This window comes from Patagioenas fasciata, chromosome 16 (genome assembly GCF_037038585.1).
Source record: "Patagioenas fasciata isolate bPatFas1 chromosome 16, bPatFas1.hap1, whole genome shotgun sequence".
NCBI classification, from domain to species: Eukaryota; Metazoa; Chordata; class Aves; order Columbiformes; family Columbidae; genus Patagioenas; species Patagioenas fasciata.
In genome coordinates, this window is record NC_092535.1 from 13,955,537 (window position 1) to 13,969,887 (window position 14,351).

The 14,351-nt window shown below is 40.8% G+C and overlaps 1 protein-coding gene across 1 annotated transcript; it reads right to left on the reverse strand.

Moving 5' to 3' along the window:
• Window positions 1-7,828: 7,828 nt before the first annotated feature.
• On the reverse strand, window positions 7,829-13,791 carry PRELID3B (PRELI domain containing 3B). Its single transcript, XM_065850068.2, has 6 exons — window positions 13,658-13,791; window positions 12,759-12,927; window positions 12,310-12,399; window positions 11,650-11,720; window positions 10,696-10,798; window positions 7,829-10,012 (listed from the first exon to the last, which is right to left on the reverse strand). Exons 1-6 carry the CDS (start codon window positions 13,687-13,689, stop codon window positions 9,893-9,895), a joined length of 585 nt encoding a protein of 194 aa, XP_065706140.1. The 5' UTR covers window positions 13,690-13,791; the 3' UTR covers window positions 7,829-9,892.
• Between the last annotated feature and the right edge of the window lie 560 nt (window positions 13,792-14,351).

Consider the following 14,351-nt stretch of genomic DNA (forward strand, 5'->3'; position numbering starts at 1 on the left):
TAACAGGTCTGAGCCTCCTGTCCCGCTGCCCTCTTGCGACACCTGCGCTGTGCAGTCGAAGTCACAGCACAAACTGTTGCCATTCGCAGTAGGTCACCCACCCTCCACCCCGATGGAATAGCAGTGTTAAACACCAGCCAGGCAGGCTGGCGCCAGAGTCTTGGGACTTTTTAAATTGGTTGGAAGTAAGTGCTGAGGTACTAGCAGGCTGACTTCTGTTCCTACCTCCGCCATCAGAGTGGTTCCAAAGAATGTTTATCGATATGGTGATGGGCGCTATAGAAATATAGATATAAATTTAAATAACACACACGCACACCGTGTGTGTCGTCTTCCGTGAGTCAGAGCCGGTAATTTGCGGCAAACACACTACGCGGCAATTACCTGAAGAACAGAAATTAAAGCCTGAGTCTTCTCTGAGGCCAACGGCTAGCAATATAGCTCTTCCATTAGTTACATAGTAACTCATTCCTCAGTGGTACTATTGTCATCTAAGAATCCAAGTAAATGGTTAAAAGTATGTTTTTTCCAGAGAAATCAGTTGTTATTACCCCTCTCTGCCATTAGTTCTTACTTTTTCTACTTACAACTGTAAAGAAGAAAATGGTTTACAAGACTGTGGAGCCAAGGATTTTGATAACACAGACTCTTCAGTTTGGAGTTTTAATTGCTTATTTATTGTGTGAGCTATTTTTATCCTAATTTTGTGACAGACATGGCATATTGGAACAAAACTTTCCAACTTATAAAAAAATAATTTAAAAATAATGGTTACGACAGTCAACGTTTTTAACACAGAAAGGGTGCCAATGATAGATACTGAAACAAGACACACTTGTTTTCTAAACCCAACTATAACAACGATAACAAAAAGATACAAGAAAGCACCAAAGACGTAAGGAACCCCTCTCTGCTACCTACGCAATGTATTTGATGCAACACACGTAACTGCACTACTTACATGTATTGATAAAGGGGATTTTATAAACAAATGCTGTTTTGATGGTAACATCTGACAGTTTGATAGATAGAATAATTATCAATAAGATTATTTTAGGCCTCATGGGAAAAATTATGCTAGTGGAGTTGGACGTCTTTCTTTCAGCCTCACGTCCCTCTGTCCCTGCCCCACACCGTCTCTGGTTCCTCTCCCTGCCCTCTGCCTCTCACCTGCTCTTTTTTTCCCGAGTTTTCCCACCGTGTCTCTCTGCACCTCCATGTGAAATGCATCTGCCTGCAACTCAGTGCAATGCACTCAGATTTAAATCGTTATTGGAGATACACAACTTGGACGCAATTATTTGCACATTTTGCTCTGTTTACTATTTGTTGATCGTGAGAGATAAAAAATTCAGCCTCAATTAAAAAAGGTAAACCTTTGGGAGAGCTACCATGCATTAGATTAGTGACAGAAATTGTGCTCTACAAAAGTTCCAGAATATATATATTGATGTTTATGCAGCTGTAAAAAAGGCACCATTATAGATTTGTATAACCTGTTTTCATGCCCAGTTCTATTTAGATGCCAGGATGTATTTGTAAAGCCCTAAGCTTTCCTCGGGTAAGAACTTTCAGAGACAGAACTTAGAGCACATAAAAGAGGAAAGTTTAGAGACAGGTTGCAGAGAAAAGGAATATGTTAAGACAGTTAGATGCAGAGATCAAGAGAAGCTGAAGTGGTGTGATTAGCAACATCCAGAAATGTGAGAGTAGACAGGTCAGGGCGAGCTAAAGACGTGAGATTAGAAATGTCCAAAGAAACTGAGGAAGTGAGGGATGAAGCATCTTGAAAGGTGAGATGGGAGACATCCAGAAAGGGCGTAGAGATGGGATTAGAAGCATCCTCAGAGGCCGATGATAATTCAGAGCCCTGAAACACGGAATAGTTAAAATCGGTGAGATCTAGTGATTCTGAAGAGGTTGAGGAGGTGTGGTCTGAGGCACCTAGTGAGGATGGAGGGATTGTACAGGAAATGTCCAAGGAAGCTGAGGAGCTGTGACTGGAAACATCGAGGGAGGGTGAAGAAGAGAGACTGGAGAGGTCGAGGGAGGGTGAAGAATTAGGACTGGAGAAATCCAGGGAGGGTATAGAGGCGAGACTTGAGAGGTCTAAGGAGATTGAAGAACTGTCGCCAGAGAGATCCAGAGAGCCTGATGAAGCGAGACTTGATAAGTCCAGTGAAATCGAAGAGGAGAAACTGGAGCGCTCCCAGGAATCTGAAGAGGTGAGACTGGAGAGCTCTAAGGAGATTGAAGAGCTACTGGAGAAGTCCGAAGAGGCTGAAGATGAGAGACTTGAAAGGTCCAGAGAAGATGAAGAAGTGAGACTGGAGAAGTCCACAGAGGATGAAGAGCTCAGACTGGATAAATCCAAAGAATCTGAAAAGGGGATTTTAAAGAGTTCCAAGGAGGCTGAAGTCTTGACACTGGAGGGGTCCAGGGAGGCCAAAAAAGTGAGACCAAGTAGGTCCAGGCAGACTGAAGAGATGACACTGAAAAGCCAAGTAAATCCACAACATGACTGGTGTTAAATCAGAAGTATTTTAAACTAAAGATCTCTAATAACATGCCAAAAGAAAACAAAAAGACATAATGAACCCAAATAATATTACTTTTGAAAATAACTAAACATACAGTTTTGATCTTTATGTCTCTTAGTTGTTTCTCTTTTGGTGCAGAAAAACTCTAGTAGTGAGAGCTCACCGACTTACTTGGAATATTTTCCTTCACAGAGGACCAGTACAGAAGTCCAAGGACAGAATAATATGTACAGAATCAGACATTCTTCTGTCCTGGCATGTCTCTCCTTATTCAACCAGATTTTAGCATCTGTGATAGCCTGACAAAGAATACCCTCCTGTCCAATGCCATCTCCCTGTCCTGAAGGTCTGGAATAAAATAATAGTTATGAAACAGAATAGATATTAAAATGGTTTTGCTCTTCTTTTCCAGATACCATAGGATATTCAGATACTGGGCTGCTTACTGGTTATGGAGAGATAAAAAAATGCAGTTGTAAATGGCAACAAGTCAAACTGGGCCTCTGACTATAAAGGTGAGAAGGATTAGTTCCTTTTGATTCGTAACATCTAACTAGAAATTTGCATCTTCCTGATGATGCTAGCAAAAATGGCAAAGAAAACAGTATTTTTCTCTGCAGCGTGTGCGGGTTTTATTTTTGAAAGCTAGCAGTATGCAAAACTGATTCTGTGACTAAGAAATACACATTTCAGCAACATCAGTTTTACTTGTTTTTCAGATAAAAAGAGGTCTTCTTTTATTACTTTTATTTTGTACCTCTGGACATGAAACCTGCACTTTAATAACAGTAATTTTTATTTGTGGTTAGTTTGAGTTGTCGAATAAAAATAACCAAAGGCAGACATCTAATTAAAAAGGGAACAGACCAGCTTATATTTCAGTACATAAAGGTGCATCTAATTATAGTATGAGTAGATCAAGAGGCTGATCTACAGCTGCCTTTGCTCATCTCAAGACTGCTGCAAAACAGAGAGTACTTGAAACCTGCTGTTGCCTTTCCAGACACAGGAATGCACAGAAGTTTTTCAGAGAGTCATCACAAAAATATTTTATGGACCAAGAGAGGGAAAGATATACACGTACACGAGGCCGCAGCTTTTCAGGTGAATACACCCAAGCTTTGCCTGTGTTATTACACAACTGATGTCCAGATGCATATATAATGGATTTAACATAATCACCATGGGCGGAACTCCCACTGAGGTCACCTCTTAGCTGAAGCAGGTGTCTGCTGAACACAGACTGAAGGTGACAGGAATGATATGCATTAAAATTGTGGGGATTTAGCACAACACAAATTACCAAACTAAAAAAAAAGAAATGGTTATATACCAATGATGAGACCCAAAATAGTTCTTGAATACACTTAATATTTTTTAATAATGCATCTGTAATTTTAGAGCTCATGCAGCATGGTTGTAATTCTATCAAGAGTACAAGGCAAAACAAAAGCATTTTCCTTAACATGCATGATTTGTGATGAAATTACAAGTTTGCTTGCTGCTCTGTTATCTTCATAGAGAAAATAAATAATCCCTTAAAAAAAAACCCCGCTTGCTACCTAACAACACTATCATTTTGTGACTGGTTTTAATTTTAAAAGTTTCTCAAGTGCATTGTACAGGGGAGAATAATACAAAAGGCAAATTACAATATAATAAAAAGCCAGGATCAATGTGATTTCCAACAGAAGCTCCATAGTCTTTTCACTGTGTTCCTTCTGCCTTAATTTAAAATGGCAAAGTTATTGTACTTTTTCCTATGAAATAACAATGTCAAGAAACACGGAATTATGCTCACTATTGTATAAAAAGTACAGGTCAGTAAGAATGCTTCCTACCTTTGATAGCTGTGGATTTAGCTCCTTTCTCTGCCTGCGTAAGCCATGCTGGGCTGTGCTGGTAAAGCTCTGCTGTTCTCTCTGCTGATGACCCTAATCTGTTCCACGGCTGCTGGAAATCATGCCATGCTGATGACAATACGGGTCATCTCCTAGTAAATCTCCTCTTCGCTACGTCCAGCACTCCGCACAGAGCACCAGCAAAAAACCTGCTCCGAAATCAGCTCTAATCTTAAAGTTGCAGTTCTGTGCTGGTTGCTATTACGGGACAACATTTGGAAGGTTGGTTGATGAAGCAGATGAAGATGTTAGTTTTTCACTTTTGGACACCTGGATTCAAAGTAAAAAGAAATGTGCAATGTCATCCAAATTCTCAGCAGTCCACTCTACAAAACCAGGCATAAAGATTCTCTGGAGGGACCCAAGATCTGCAGAGCAGAACTCAGGTACACACAAGTTTTAAGAATCTTATGGGTTAGTTCCTGTGTTAATGTGTTTAATAACTTTTGTTGGCTATGTTACTTTTAAAATGCTATGATTAAATAGTTTGATAATGCAAAACATTCTGTCCACAGTTGATAATATTGAACAAAAATTTTAAAAACAGCTAGGTGACTTAAATGTCTGGAGACCATTTTAAGACATCTAAAAGTCTCGTAGATGCTTACGCTTCTTTGAAAGACAAAGGAAACTTGGCATCCTAGGTGAATAAGGGCCATTGCATCTCACTTTGCAGGTGGGGAAATAACATCATGTGTGCAGTAGCGCATTGCTTCCATTTGTTCTACCTGTTCTTTCACAGGAAAAGCAGGGAAATTGCATAGCTTGCTAATATCCCTCAAAACTGGCAATTATAAACAGAGAAAATAAAACCATACAGGGCATCAGGCAAAGAAGGTTAAGTGCTTCTAGTACTTCAGCTAGATCATTCAGAATATGACATGGCTATAAATTATAAATAAATTCCAAATATGGGCTCTGATACATAATTCCTTACTCCAAATTTTACAACATACCTACTAGATTTTGTGGCAACAGCTATATGTAAATGAGTGTAAATCTAGATAAACCAAAGCAGTTATCTTACAGGTAAATAGTATCAACATAGTCCCCAAAAAACCTGTTAACAAGAACTCAAATGATGCTACCTGCCATATTATAAAACAGATTTCTTACCAGAGTCTCTGCAAGCTGAACAGGCTCTAGGAATATCAAAGTTTACAGCAGGGACAATTGTTTAATTTAATGTGGTGTAAAAAGATTATAACACAGATTATCCATAATATACATTACCTATAATATAGAATATATACATCACTCATAATAATATTTATAATAATACATATTATATAATATATATGTTATCTAGCTGATATTTCTTTTAGTCCATTGTTTTTAAACTTTTTGATTAAAGGACTGTCACAAACCCTCCTGGAGAAAAATGTAAAAGAGGCATCATGTGCTGGACTTGTTGTGATATGTGTGTCTGAGCAGAAAGATAATGAAGTTTTTAACTTAACAATGTTACTGTTTTACAAAACGTCCATTTTTTTTCTGTTATAATAACATACTCTTTCTAGTAGATGCAATATGAAATTATTGGAGAAACAACATAATGTCAGCCCACCCAATAGTTTCCTATAGATCAGGAGATCCTCCATTTCTCCTCTTTCAGCGTGTCTCACCTTGCTGCTTGCTGCATACAGATTACATCGCTTCTCATGTTAATGTATTTTTGGCTCAACAAAAGGTGTGAAGACCACTCTCTGCAGGGCAAGGGAAGAAGTAGGACAGCACAGCCAGGAACAAGAAGGCAGGCGGACAGACACAGGACCGTTTTCCTTTCACTGAAGGTAAGCAATTAGCTCAGCTTTGTTGTATTAATAACATGTAACCTCACCTTTAGAATAATTCAGTTTTGTGGCAACATATAAAGCACAGCTATCGAATTATTTGAGAAATAAATGATCAGGTCCTGTGCAAGTGAAAGAACGACCTTCGTCTTGAGAAATAGAAGGATTCTAAAATGACTCAGTGTTTTCATACAAGCTCTTTATCAGCACTCTTCAGTTCGTGAACCTCAACAGGATGCTGATCTTTCCTTTGAACTGACTATCTGTCAATGCCAGAGGGCTTAGAACGGTTGCATTTACTAGACACTGGGTGCTTAGTTTTACTGTACATGACATTTATTGGAAATACGCTAGACTGTACAGTTTAACTGCAAAAATAAACCACAATAGACAGATCAGCAATGTTGTAGGAAATAGTGGTTGAAGTTTTTTTTCCATTTTTTTCCAAAGCGAACAACTGGTTTACATTTATAGTTAACCACTATTTTAAACTGAACAGGTGCTGACACCCATTGTCAGCAAAAATAAATACTTCTCAGGTAAATTAAGCTTTTTTAAAACTACCTAATTTCTACTGCTGACTAAAGAAAGTGGTATTATTTTACTGTTCATATAGACACAAGTCATTTCAGTGTCCCAGTAAGTTTAGGATTTTGCTTTCTTCCATGGGCACGTCTTTCATCATTTCAGATAGTCAAAAGCAGTACTTTGCAGAACACGAGAGTAATAGCCACCCATTTGTTCACATTACATTCCCCCACCTCTGCCCCTTCTCCACATTTTTGTTTTCGTGTGGTATGTTTTTTCCTCCCCCTGCCCCCCCTGCCCCTTTAGTTTAGTTCCTTTCTCTTACCCACCTCCTCCATTCCTTCTACCCACCAGAAGCCACAGCTTCTCTGTATTACCTCAGGTCACACTCATTGCACTATCAGTGCACTCATCCATAGCATCCTATATTCATCCATAGCGTCCTACGTTCATCCATAGCATCCAACGTTCAGGGAGCATTACCAGCCGTGGCACAGCCCTGCAGCACACTGTGGAGTTGACCCACTGGGAACAGAAGACTTGCTGAAGTCGCTAGTGAAGAAGCCATCTGAACACATACTGAGCACAGGGCAGGTATCTGCTTCCTTCTCCTGTGCTGTTACACATACGTTGCAATTGCTGCACACACAGTCCCCTACTCCCCATCAAGAAAAGCCGCTTTAGGTGCAGTCTCCTATTGTGAGAAATGGGGGTAAACAGACAAGCTGTTATGTGACTGTGTGGACCCAAACATTATGTCCTCCTCTGCTCTTAAGAATAGTTAGCACTAGAATCCATGAGCATAGACCCCTTCCTTAAATTGTAGCACACAAATCTCAATCCAAGTAGATTGAAAGTCTTCCCACAGGATCTAGCAAACTCTGAAATCTGGTTGCTAGTTAACGTGTTGGATTTGCAGAAAAGCAGAGTTACTAATGAAGCAAAAAAGACCACATCAGCTGTAAATGTGCATTTTAGGATATAAAAGAAGAGAGTTTCTTCACCTTCACCCTCCTCATTTTAGAGTACTCACCCAGTAGCTATAAAAACTAAATAGATCAGAAAGTTTCAAGAACTAGCCAGAACTCCAATAAATTTTTATTTTAAAAGCAACACATACAGAAAGCCGTACTCTCTGTCAGCGTGAGAATGCAGGCATATAAATAAAATAGAAGAAAATAATGATCTTTTAGGAAGTTGTTGAATGCTTGCAAAAATTAAATAGGTTTTTTTGCAGTGCAAGGGCAAACGGTGAGTTCATACTTTGCAGTCCTTAGTGCAGACAAATTAGGAAAAGAAAAAATTGACTTTAAAATACCAAGTGATGCTAATGGCTAAACAATCATTTAAATAATTCAAAATGAGTTCCAAGCATTGCATTTTTATCAGAAATGATGGTAGTTTTGCAGAAGTTTCACACTTTTAAAACTGAAATGTTATTTCAATTGTAATAATCTATAAAAGCATGGCAAACCTCAATGGTTTCAATTTAGTAAGGTAGTCTCAAATAATTTTAGAAAAATATTTAGAATAGTTACATTTTTTTATTTTATATATGTATATATATAAACACCTGGATTTTTGCCCCCTACACAAATCTTACTGAAGAATGTGTTCCCATGAGTTTACCACTTAAAATAAGCTCTGGTTCTCCATACAGCAGACACTTTTCAATAGGAAATTCTGAAATAACAGAAATGGCATGCAACATAACATATGCTGGGACAGGTGACATTATAGATCTTACAGGCTGAGGGAGAGCCTTGAAATCACTAGTAAGCTTAGGATCAAAATTCCAGGAAAAGCCTCTGGCACCAAAATACGAGCATCAGCTAATTCAGGGCTGTGTCTTTCCATTTTTCCTTTGCACTGAAGGAGCCTCATGGGACCAACAGCTCCTGCTGAAGTCACCAGGACTGCTGCAGACTGGCACAGTGCGTAAGGACGTCGAGCGCTGACCTTTAAGTTCCCACAGCTAATGACTGGTGACAGTACCAAGAATCTGCAGTGAGTACCAAGAAAGAAACACAAACCGTAGAAAACCTTTTGTTCTCAATGTCTTCATTTAAAGTGCCTTGTATTGTGAGCAAATTAGTTCAAAAGGTAAAGGAACCTCTGGAATTTAAAACAACATTTAAATTAAAGGACAACACAATATTCAGTTGACGTAACAGGTTATTTCTGGAGCATGATCAAGTTAATGAGTATATCAGTAACATTCTTTAATATTACTTCCTCTTATATTTAGGTATTTCTTTGGCCAGCTTCACAAAGATTTTCTTAGTTCTTTAAGTGGTTATTTGAAATTTTGGCATTAACACCTGCTATTCTTAGATGCCCTAGCAGTCTGCAAGATTTTAAGGCTCTGTGCTTACTGTACCCTTTATTTAACAGGCTTTTAGAAATGGAGACACTTCTTATAGAAGCTTAAGATAAAAATTTATTTTAAGTTACTGTACGCCCAGTTCATTTAGTTGCATTTAGGAACAGAATTTACATCTTAGTAGATAAGAGACACTTTGTATGTTTTTTTACCTATATTGACTGGAAAACAAAGTACCATGTTAGCTCAACCAGTTAAACAATTTAAAAAGCTTATAAAAAAATACTTTGTACATTCTTCTGTATTTCAAGCATCAAGTAAGAAACTTTCTATTAAACCAAGTTGTATCACATTACTATCAAGAATTAACAAACAAAACCAATGCTGGAACAAACCATTTTGTTTAATTTTGGGCTTGGTCCCAAAAGAGGTAGTCCAGAAGTCACACAAGAAAAAAAATTCCATACAAGTTAACCTAACATGACAGTCTCCTCCACCATATGCAGCCTCTTTGCTAAATGAGGCTATTTCATATCCGAAAACATAAGTTAGTGTTCATGTAAATTCAGAAACTATATTTGAAAATTATTTCTTCATCTGTAACCAAAATTCTGTCCAGCTGAACCAATAGATTAACTAGGCTGTGTGCATCAGCCTCATTAGTAAGAATTCAGCTTTTCTCCAAATTAAATTTGAAACATGCCAAATACACAGGTATGCCTTTAAATAACAAAGGACACACGTATTTAGGTTTAGAGTGAAGCTTCAGGTTGTTAAACCTCATTAGTAGCACAGGTTTATTTACTATTATTTCTCTACAAATGCTGCTGCTGCCATTGAATTCCTCATGGTTCCTCTTGCTGAAGCTGTGAACTCTTCAATTTCAGCATTCAGTCTATTAATTACCCATTCCAATGCTTCACGGCCCTACAGTTAAAGAAAAGTTTATCAGCATATAAATCTTAGTAAATGATAGTTTAAACCCTGTCTTACTGAAAATGACTAAAGACAGAATAGTTAAAAAAAGAAAAGGTACAGAAATACATGCCTCTGTGATACTTTTTACTTCAATAACCAGAGTACTGCAAGAACATGACCGCCTTACATTTAATGAAAAAATTCCTTATGTCAGCAATGCTCACATTATGAACCACGAAAGACTTTTTATCCAGATCGTCTTACCATTCTCGAAGCTGAACTGAAGACATCTTTGGATTTCCAGAGGACAGACCCTCAACTAAAACACTGCTTAATTACTCCCACATAACTACTTCTGATCTGTCTGGATGTGTACAGTTTTTCAACAGCAGAAACTAACAGACAGCATCAAGAAGGCAGCAAAAGAATGACAGTTCCAGAGTGCTAAGGGAGTGAAGATGTTTTTTCCAGTGAAGATTCAGAGACTTTGCCAACAATAATTTATTATCTTAATTCACAAAAGGAAAAAAAAGAGGAAGTCCAGCAAACTGAGCAATCAGTCTGTCCAGTAAAAGCAGAAGTATGTGAACCCTTCCTAGCATTGCTGACAAAGGCAAAAACTAAAAGAGAGATTTTTATTCTCTTGGTCATTTAGCCAGTGATCACACATTTTACACAAGGATTGTACTTACTTTATTAGCATTGGAAGAAATTGTGTTTGCCATTAGCCCTTCTAGGTAACTGCTGAGACTGACACCTTTTACAGATATTATTGCTTCTTGTGTCAAAATGGTTCTGAAACAGAGAGCAGGAAACTGAATTATTCTGAGTAGTTTAAAAAAGAATGTATTGCTGAAAGAAACTTGTTCCTCTCCAAAAGGTACATTCCCTCATCAGCTTTGTTGTATAACACTGAACTTTTTGCCCCACACAATCCACTTGCACAGTGCTGAACTGCTTTACACCTCTACTCATAAAATAAAACCCAAGAATCCCCATTAAGTCTGAGTGTCCCTTTGTGGCACTCAACTATTTCCATCTTTAGCAGCAGGAAGTTAAAGGCAGAAACAGCAGGTGTGGAATGAAGGTATACTGAGAAAACAGTATTAAGACATCACCTTCAACAACAGGGATTTAACATTTCTGACTTTCATGAGAGAACCTCTTCTGTCAGAATCCCTAGAAAGATCCTTCAGAATTAGTTCCAGTAGTATAGACTCAGCAAGCTCTAAACTTGCCTAAAAACACCAAACAAAACCCAAACAAACAGCAAAACCCAAGCCTCCAAAATTATAGACTAAAGGCAGATTAATGTGCCTTTTAGTGCAGGTTCTGTGCTCAGGCTGAAGAAGAGATCAGAGACAAGGAGCTGATAACGGAAGACATACACAGACTCAGTTACAGATAGGGCACAGGACAGCTCCCCAAAAGGTGATCTGATCTGGACTCCAGCATAGCATGACACTATTACTCAGTAGTTCTGCAGAACCAATGTCACTAGGGAAAATGACAGTCCATTTAAATATTTTTTAGACAAGTCACCGTAACAGCAGTGATGTAAACCTCATCTTCTGTTCAAGGGAAACCACAGAAATTTTCAAAGCCTGTCCTACTTTAGGGCAATCTCAGAACAAACAGGTACTTACTTGTCTGGTTCATGAGGGTGTGGTTTATAGACAAGCCTCTCATCTACTGACACTAGGTTTGTAAATGAAATCTGTAGAATACAAGATAAGATTACCCCTTGGTAAAGATATGAAAATAATGTAGCAAATAAAAACATTAGTTTTGAATCTGCAGTTTTATCTGATTTAAACATTATACTTTCTTGCAAGCATTAGGGTTGTAGAACAAGATAGAGAAATCTCCAAGTTCAGCATGTGCTGATCTAGTTCTCTTTAAGTTTTTTGATCATTTCCCAGTATACATTACCACATTTACAAGCAGATTTCAACAGTGGAATCAGACAGATGGAGTAGGACAAAGAGCACAATATTACATGGTTAGGAAACAGTGACAGTGTACACCAAATGGCTTGTAAAAATTTCTTCTTAACACGCTGCCCTCTACCCCCAAAACTACTCCTGTCCTGCTTATCAGTTTGTTTGATGCTGACAAGTTCAAAAAAATCTAGGAGTTCCTTTCTGAAAAACAGAACTGGTCAACTACAAACACATTACTTAAACCTTTAACTTCTTTGTTCAATACAATTTTCAAGTCATTTTCAAGATGATTTTCATTCTCAAATTTACAAGGCATTATTATAATGTGTAATATATTTCAATCACACAAACACAGCTACTTACATTACTGGATCTAAGCTCCATCGTTTTTTCCACTGGGTCAACAACAGAGTGCTCCTGAACATACGTCTTTGTTCTGCACGTGCCGATGATCTAGAAGAATGTCAAACATATATGGGATTAATTGTGCTAGCCAACTGCAACTTTTTTACTGCATAAGTAGTGGTTATTGTATAGAACAGACACCAAGACAACAGAATTAGGGCTTAGCTTAAAATAAAACTATTCAGTTGAGGTCAATCTCATTTTCAAGATGGAAGCAGCCTAAGAGCTGGGCAGTTTCTGGCTATCAGGAAGTCACTGTGTGTGCTGGTGTTGAGCTTTCCTCAGACATAAATGCTTCTATTTGTAAGCCATCAGAGTTATGAAATTATACACTTCTATTACAACACCTGGTTCACGAGCTCCCCCTCCCTCCCGCACCCCTTAGAGCGCTGCGACACAATACGCACGGATTTGACGATGGAGGGTATTCCCCACTCGGTGCTGAGCAGCCTGTGGCTGTGCAGCTTCCCAGTGGGGTCCACGTGTCTGGCCAGGACATCGACTCCCACCACGCTGGGGTTCATGGGGTTTGGGTACTTCTGCATAGCAGCCGTCGTCACCGTTTCCCAGGGGTGGCTGCCAAAATAGAATCCAGACACAAAGTTGTACACCTTTGGTTTTTAATAGGATCTCTGTTAAAACATTTATTTCATGGATTGGACAGTGGTACATGCAAGCTGGGCGTGTCCTGACTACTCATGACTCCAGAGTTTGGCTTATAATTAGATAAGAACATTTTCCCTGTGACATCATGCTGAAAGATTGCAATTTCTTTCAGGTTTCGGTAATAACAATTAGGTTGTTACCTTCCTCTAACAAACGTTTCCTTTGGATCATTTTTCAACAGAGGAGTTTTGGAGCGCTTGAGCCCCAACACCATGAAGCGACTCAGGCTGCCTTGGTCAGTGCTACACCCAGAAGGGAAGGACAGCGTAAAGCCGACCCTCAGCGGGGCGGACACCGCGGCTGGATCCCGCTCACAGGTGCGCGTCCCGCTTGGGCTTTAAGCGGCTTCCACGGGCCACCGGCCGCGTCCCCTCGGCTGGCGGAATCCCCCGCCCCGCTGGCAGCGGCGGCGCCCGCGTCCCAGCAGCGTGACCCCGAGGCGGCAAGGACGCGCAGGCGGAAGGTCAATGGAAACGAACGAGCGGCGGCCGTCGGGGCAGGGCTGCGGCGCCAAGCCGGCCCGGGGCACTCAGCCCAGGGGCGGAGAAGCCCCCTCAACCCTCGGCCCACCGGAGGGGCGGCCGCCCTCCCCACGGCCAGCCCTGCTGCGTCCCTCTCCCCGTCCCCGGGATGCACTTACTCGAAAACGTGCTCCGAGGTCCAGATCTTCATGGCGGCGGCGGGCAGGGGAGGAACCGCCGCCGCCCCGCTCTCCTCTCGTCTCCCCCGCCGCTGCGGCACCCGCGGGCCCGGCACCGCCGGCAGCCGCTGCGCCTGCGCAGCGCGGAGCGAACTGGCGCGTGCGCAACGTCGACCGCCAATCGCCGCGCGGCCTCGCGGTGACGTCCAGTGTCACGTGGCACGTGAAAGTCACGCAGAGGCCTCTGGACCGCTGTGCTCGAGCGGTGGGGCGTGTCACGCGCCTGCCTGGTGCCCGACAAAGCACACTGCGCATGCGCGCGGCTGTGGGGCGCGCGTGGAGCGGCGGTTTGTGCTGCGGGGGCGGATTCTGCTGGGGCTGTTCCGGTTTCTGGCGTTCAGAGTGACGTTGAGGCCACAGCTCTTAAGTTTCTTCACTTCTTCCCCGCGCCCCCGTGAGCTGAGGCAACTGGGTAGCCTCCGTCAACTAAGAACTGAGTTTGAGTTACATTCGAAAACGTTTTAAGTTCAGTGTGTTACAAGACGCTCATGTCGTGAATAGAACCGGTCAGCTTTTGCAAGGCTTCATCAGCTGAAGCTGGAATTAATCTGCGTTTTGTACTATCTCAGTCCCTCAGGAGCCCTCCTGTTGCTGCCGTGCGTGCAATGGGGCGACGCTGCAGCTGGCAGAGGGT

Excerpts from the sequence above, each read along its gene's own strand:
- PRELID3B (XM_065850068.2), bottom strand. The coding sequence starts at position 13,689 with ATGAAGATCTGGACCTCGGAGCACGTTTTCGA. Across the intron at positions 12,400-12,758 it reads TACCCTCCATCGTCAAATCC|ATCATCGGCACGTGCAGAAC; the intron begins GTGCGTATTGTG and ends ACATTCTTCTAG. Across the intron at positions 10,799-11,649 it reads CACCCTCATGAACCAGACAA|AACCATTTTGACACAAGAAG; the intron begins GTAAGTACCTGT and ends TCTCTGTTTCAG.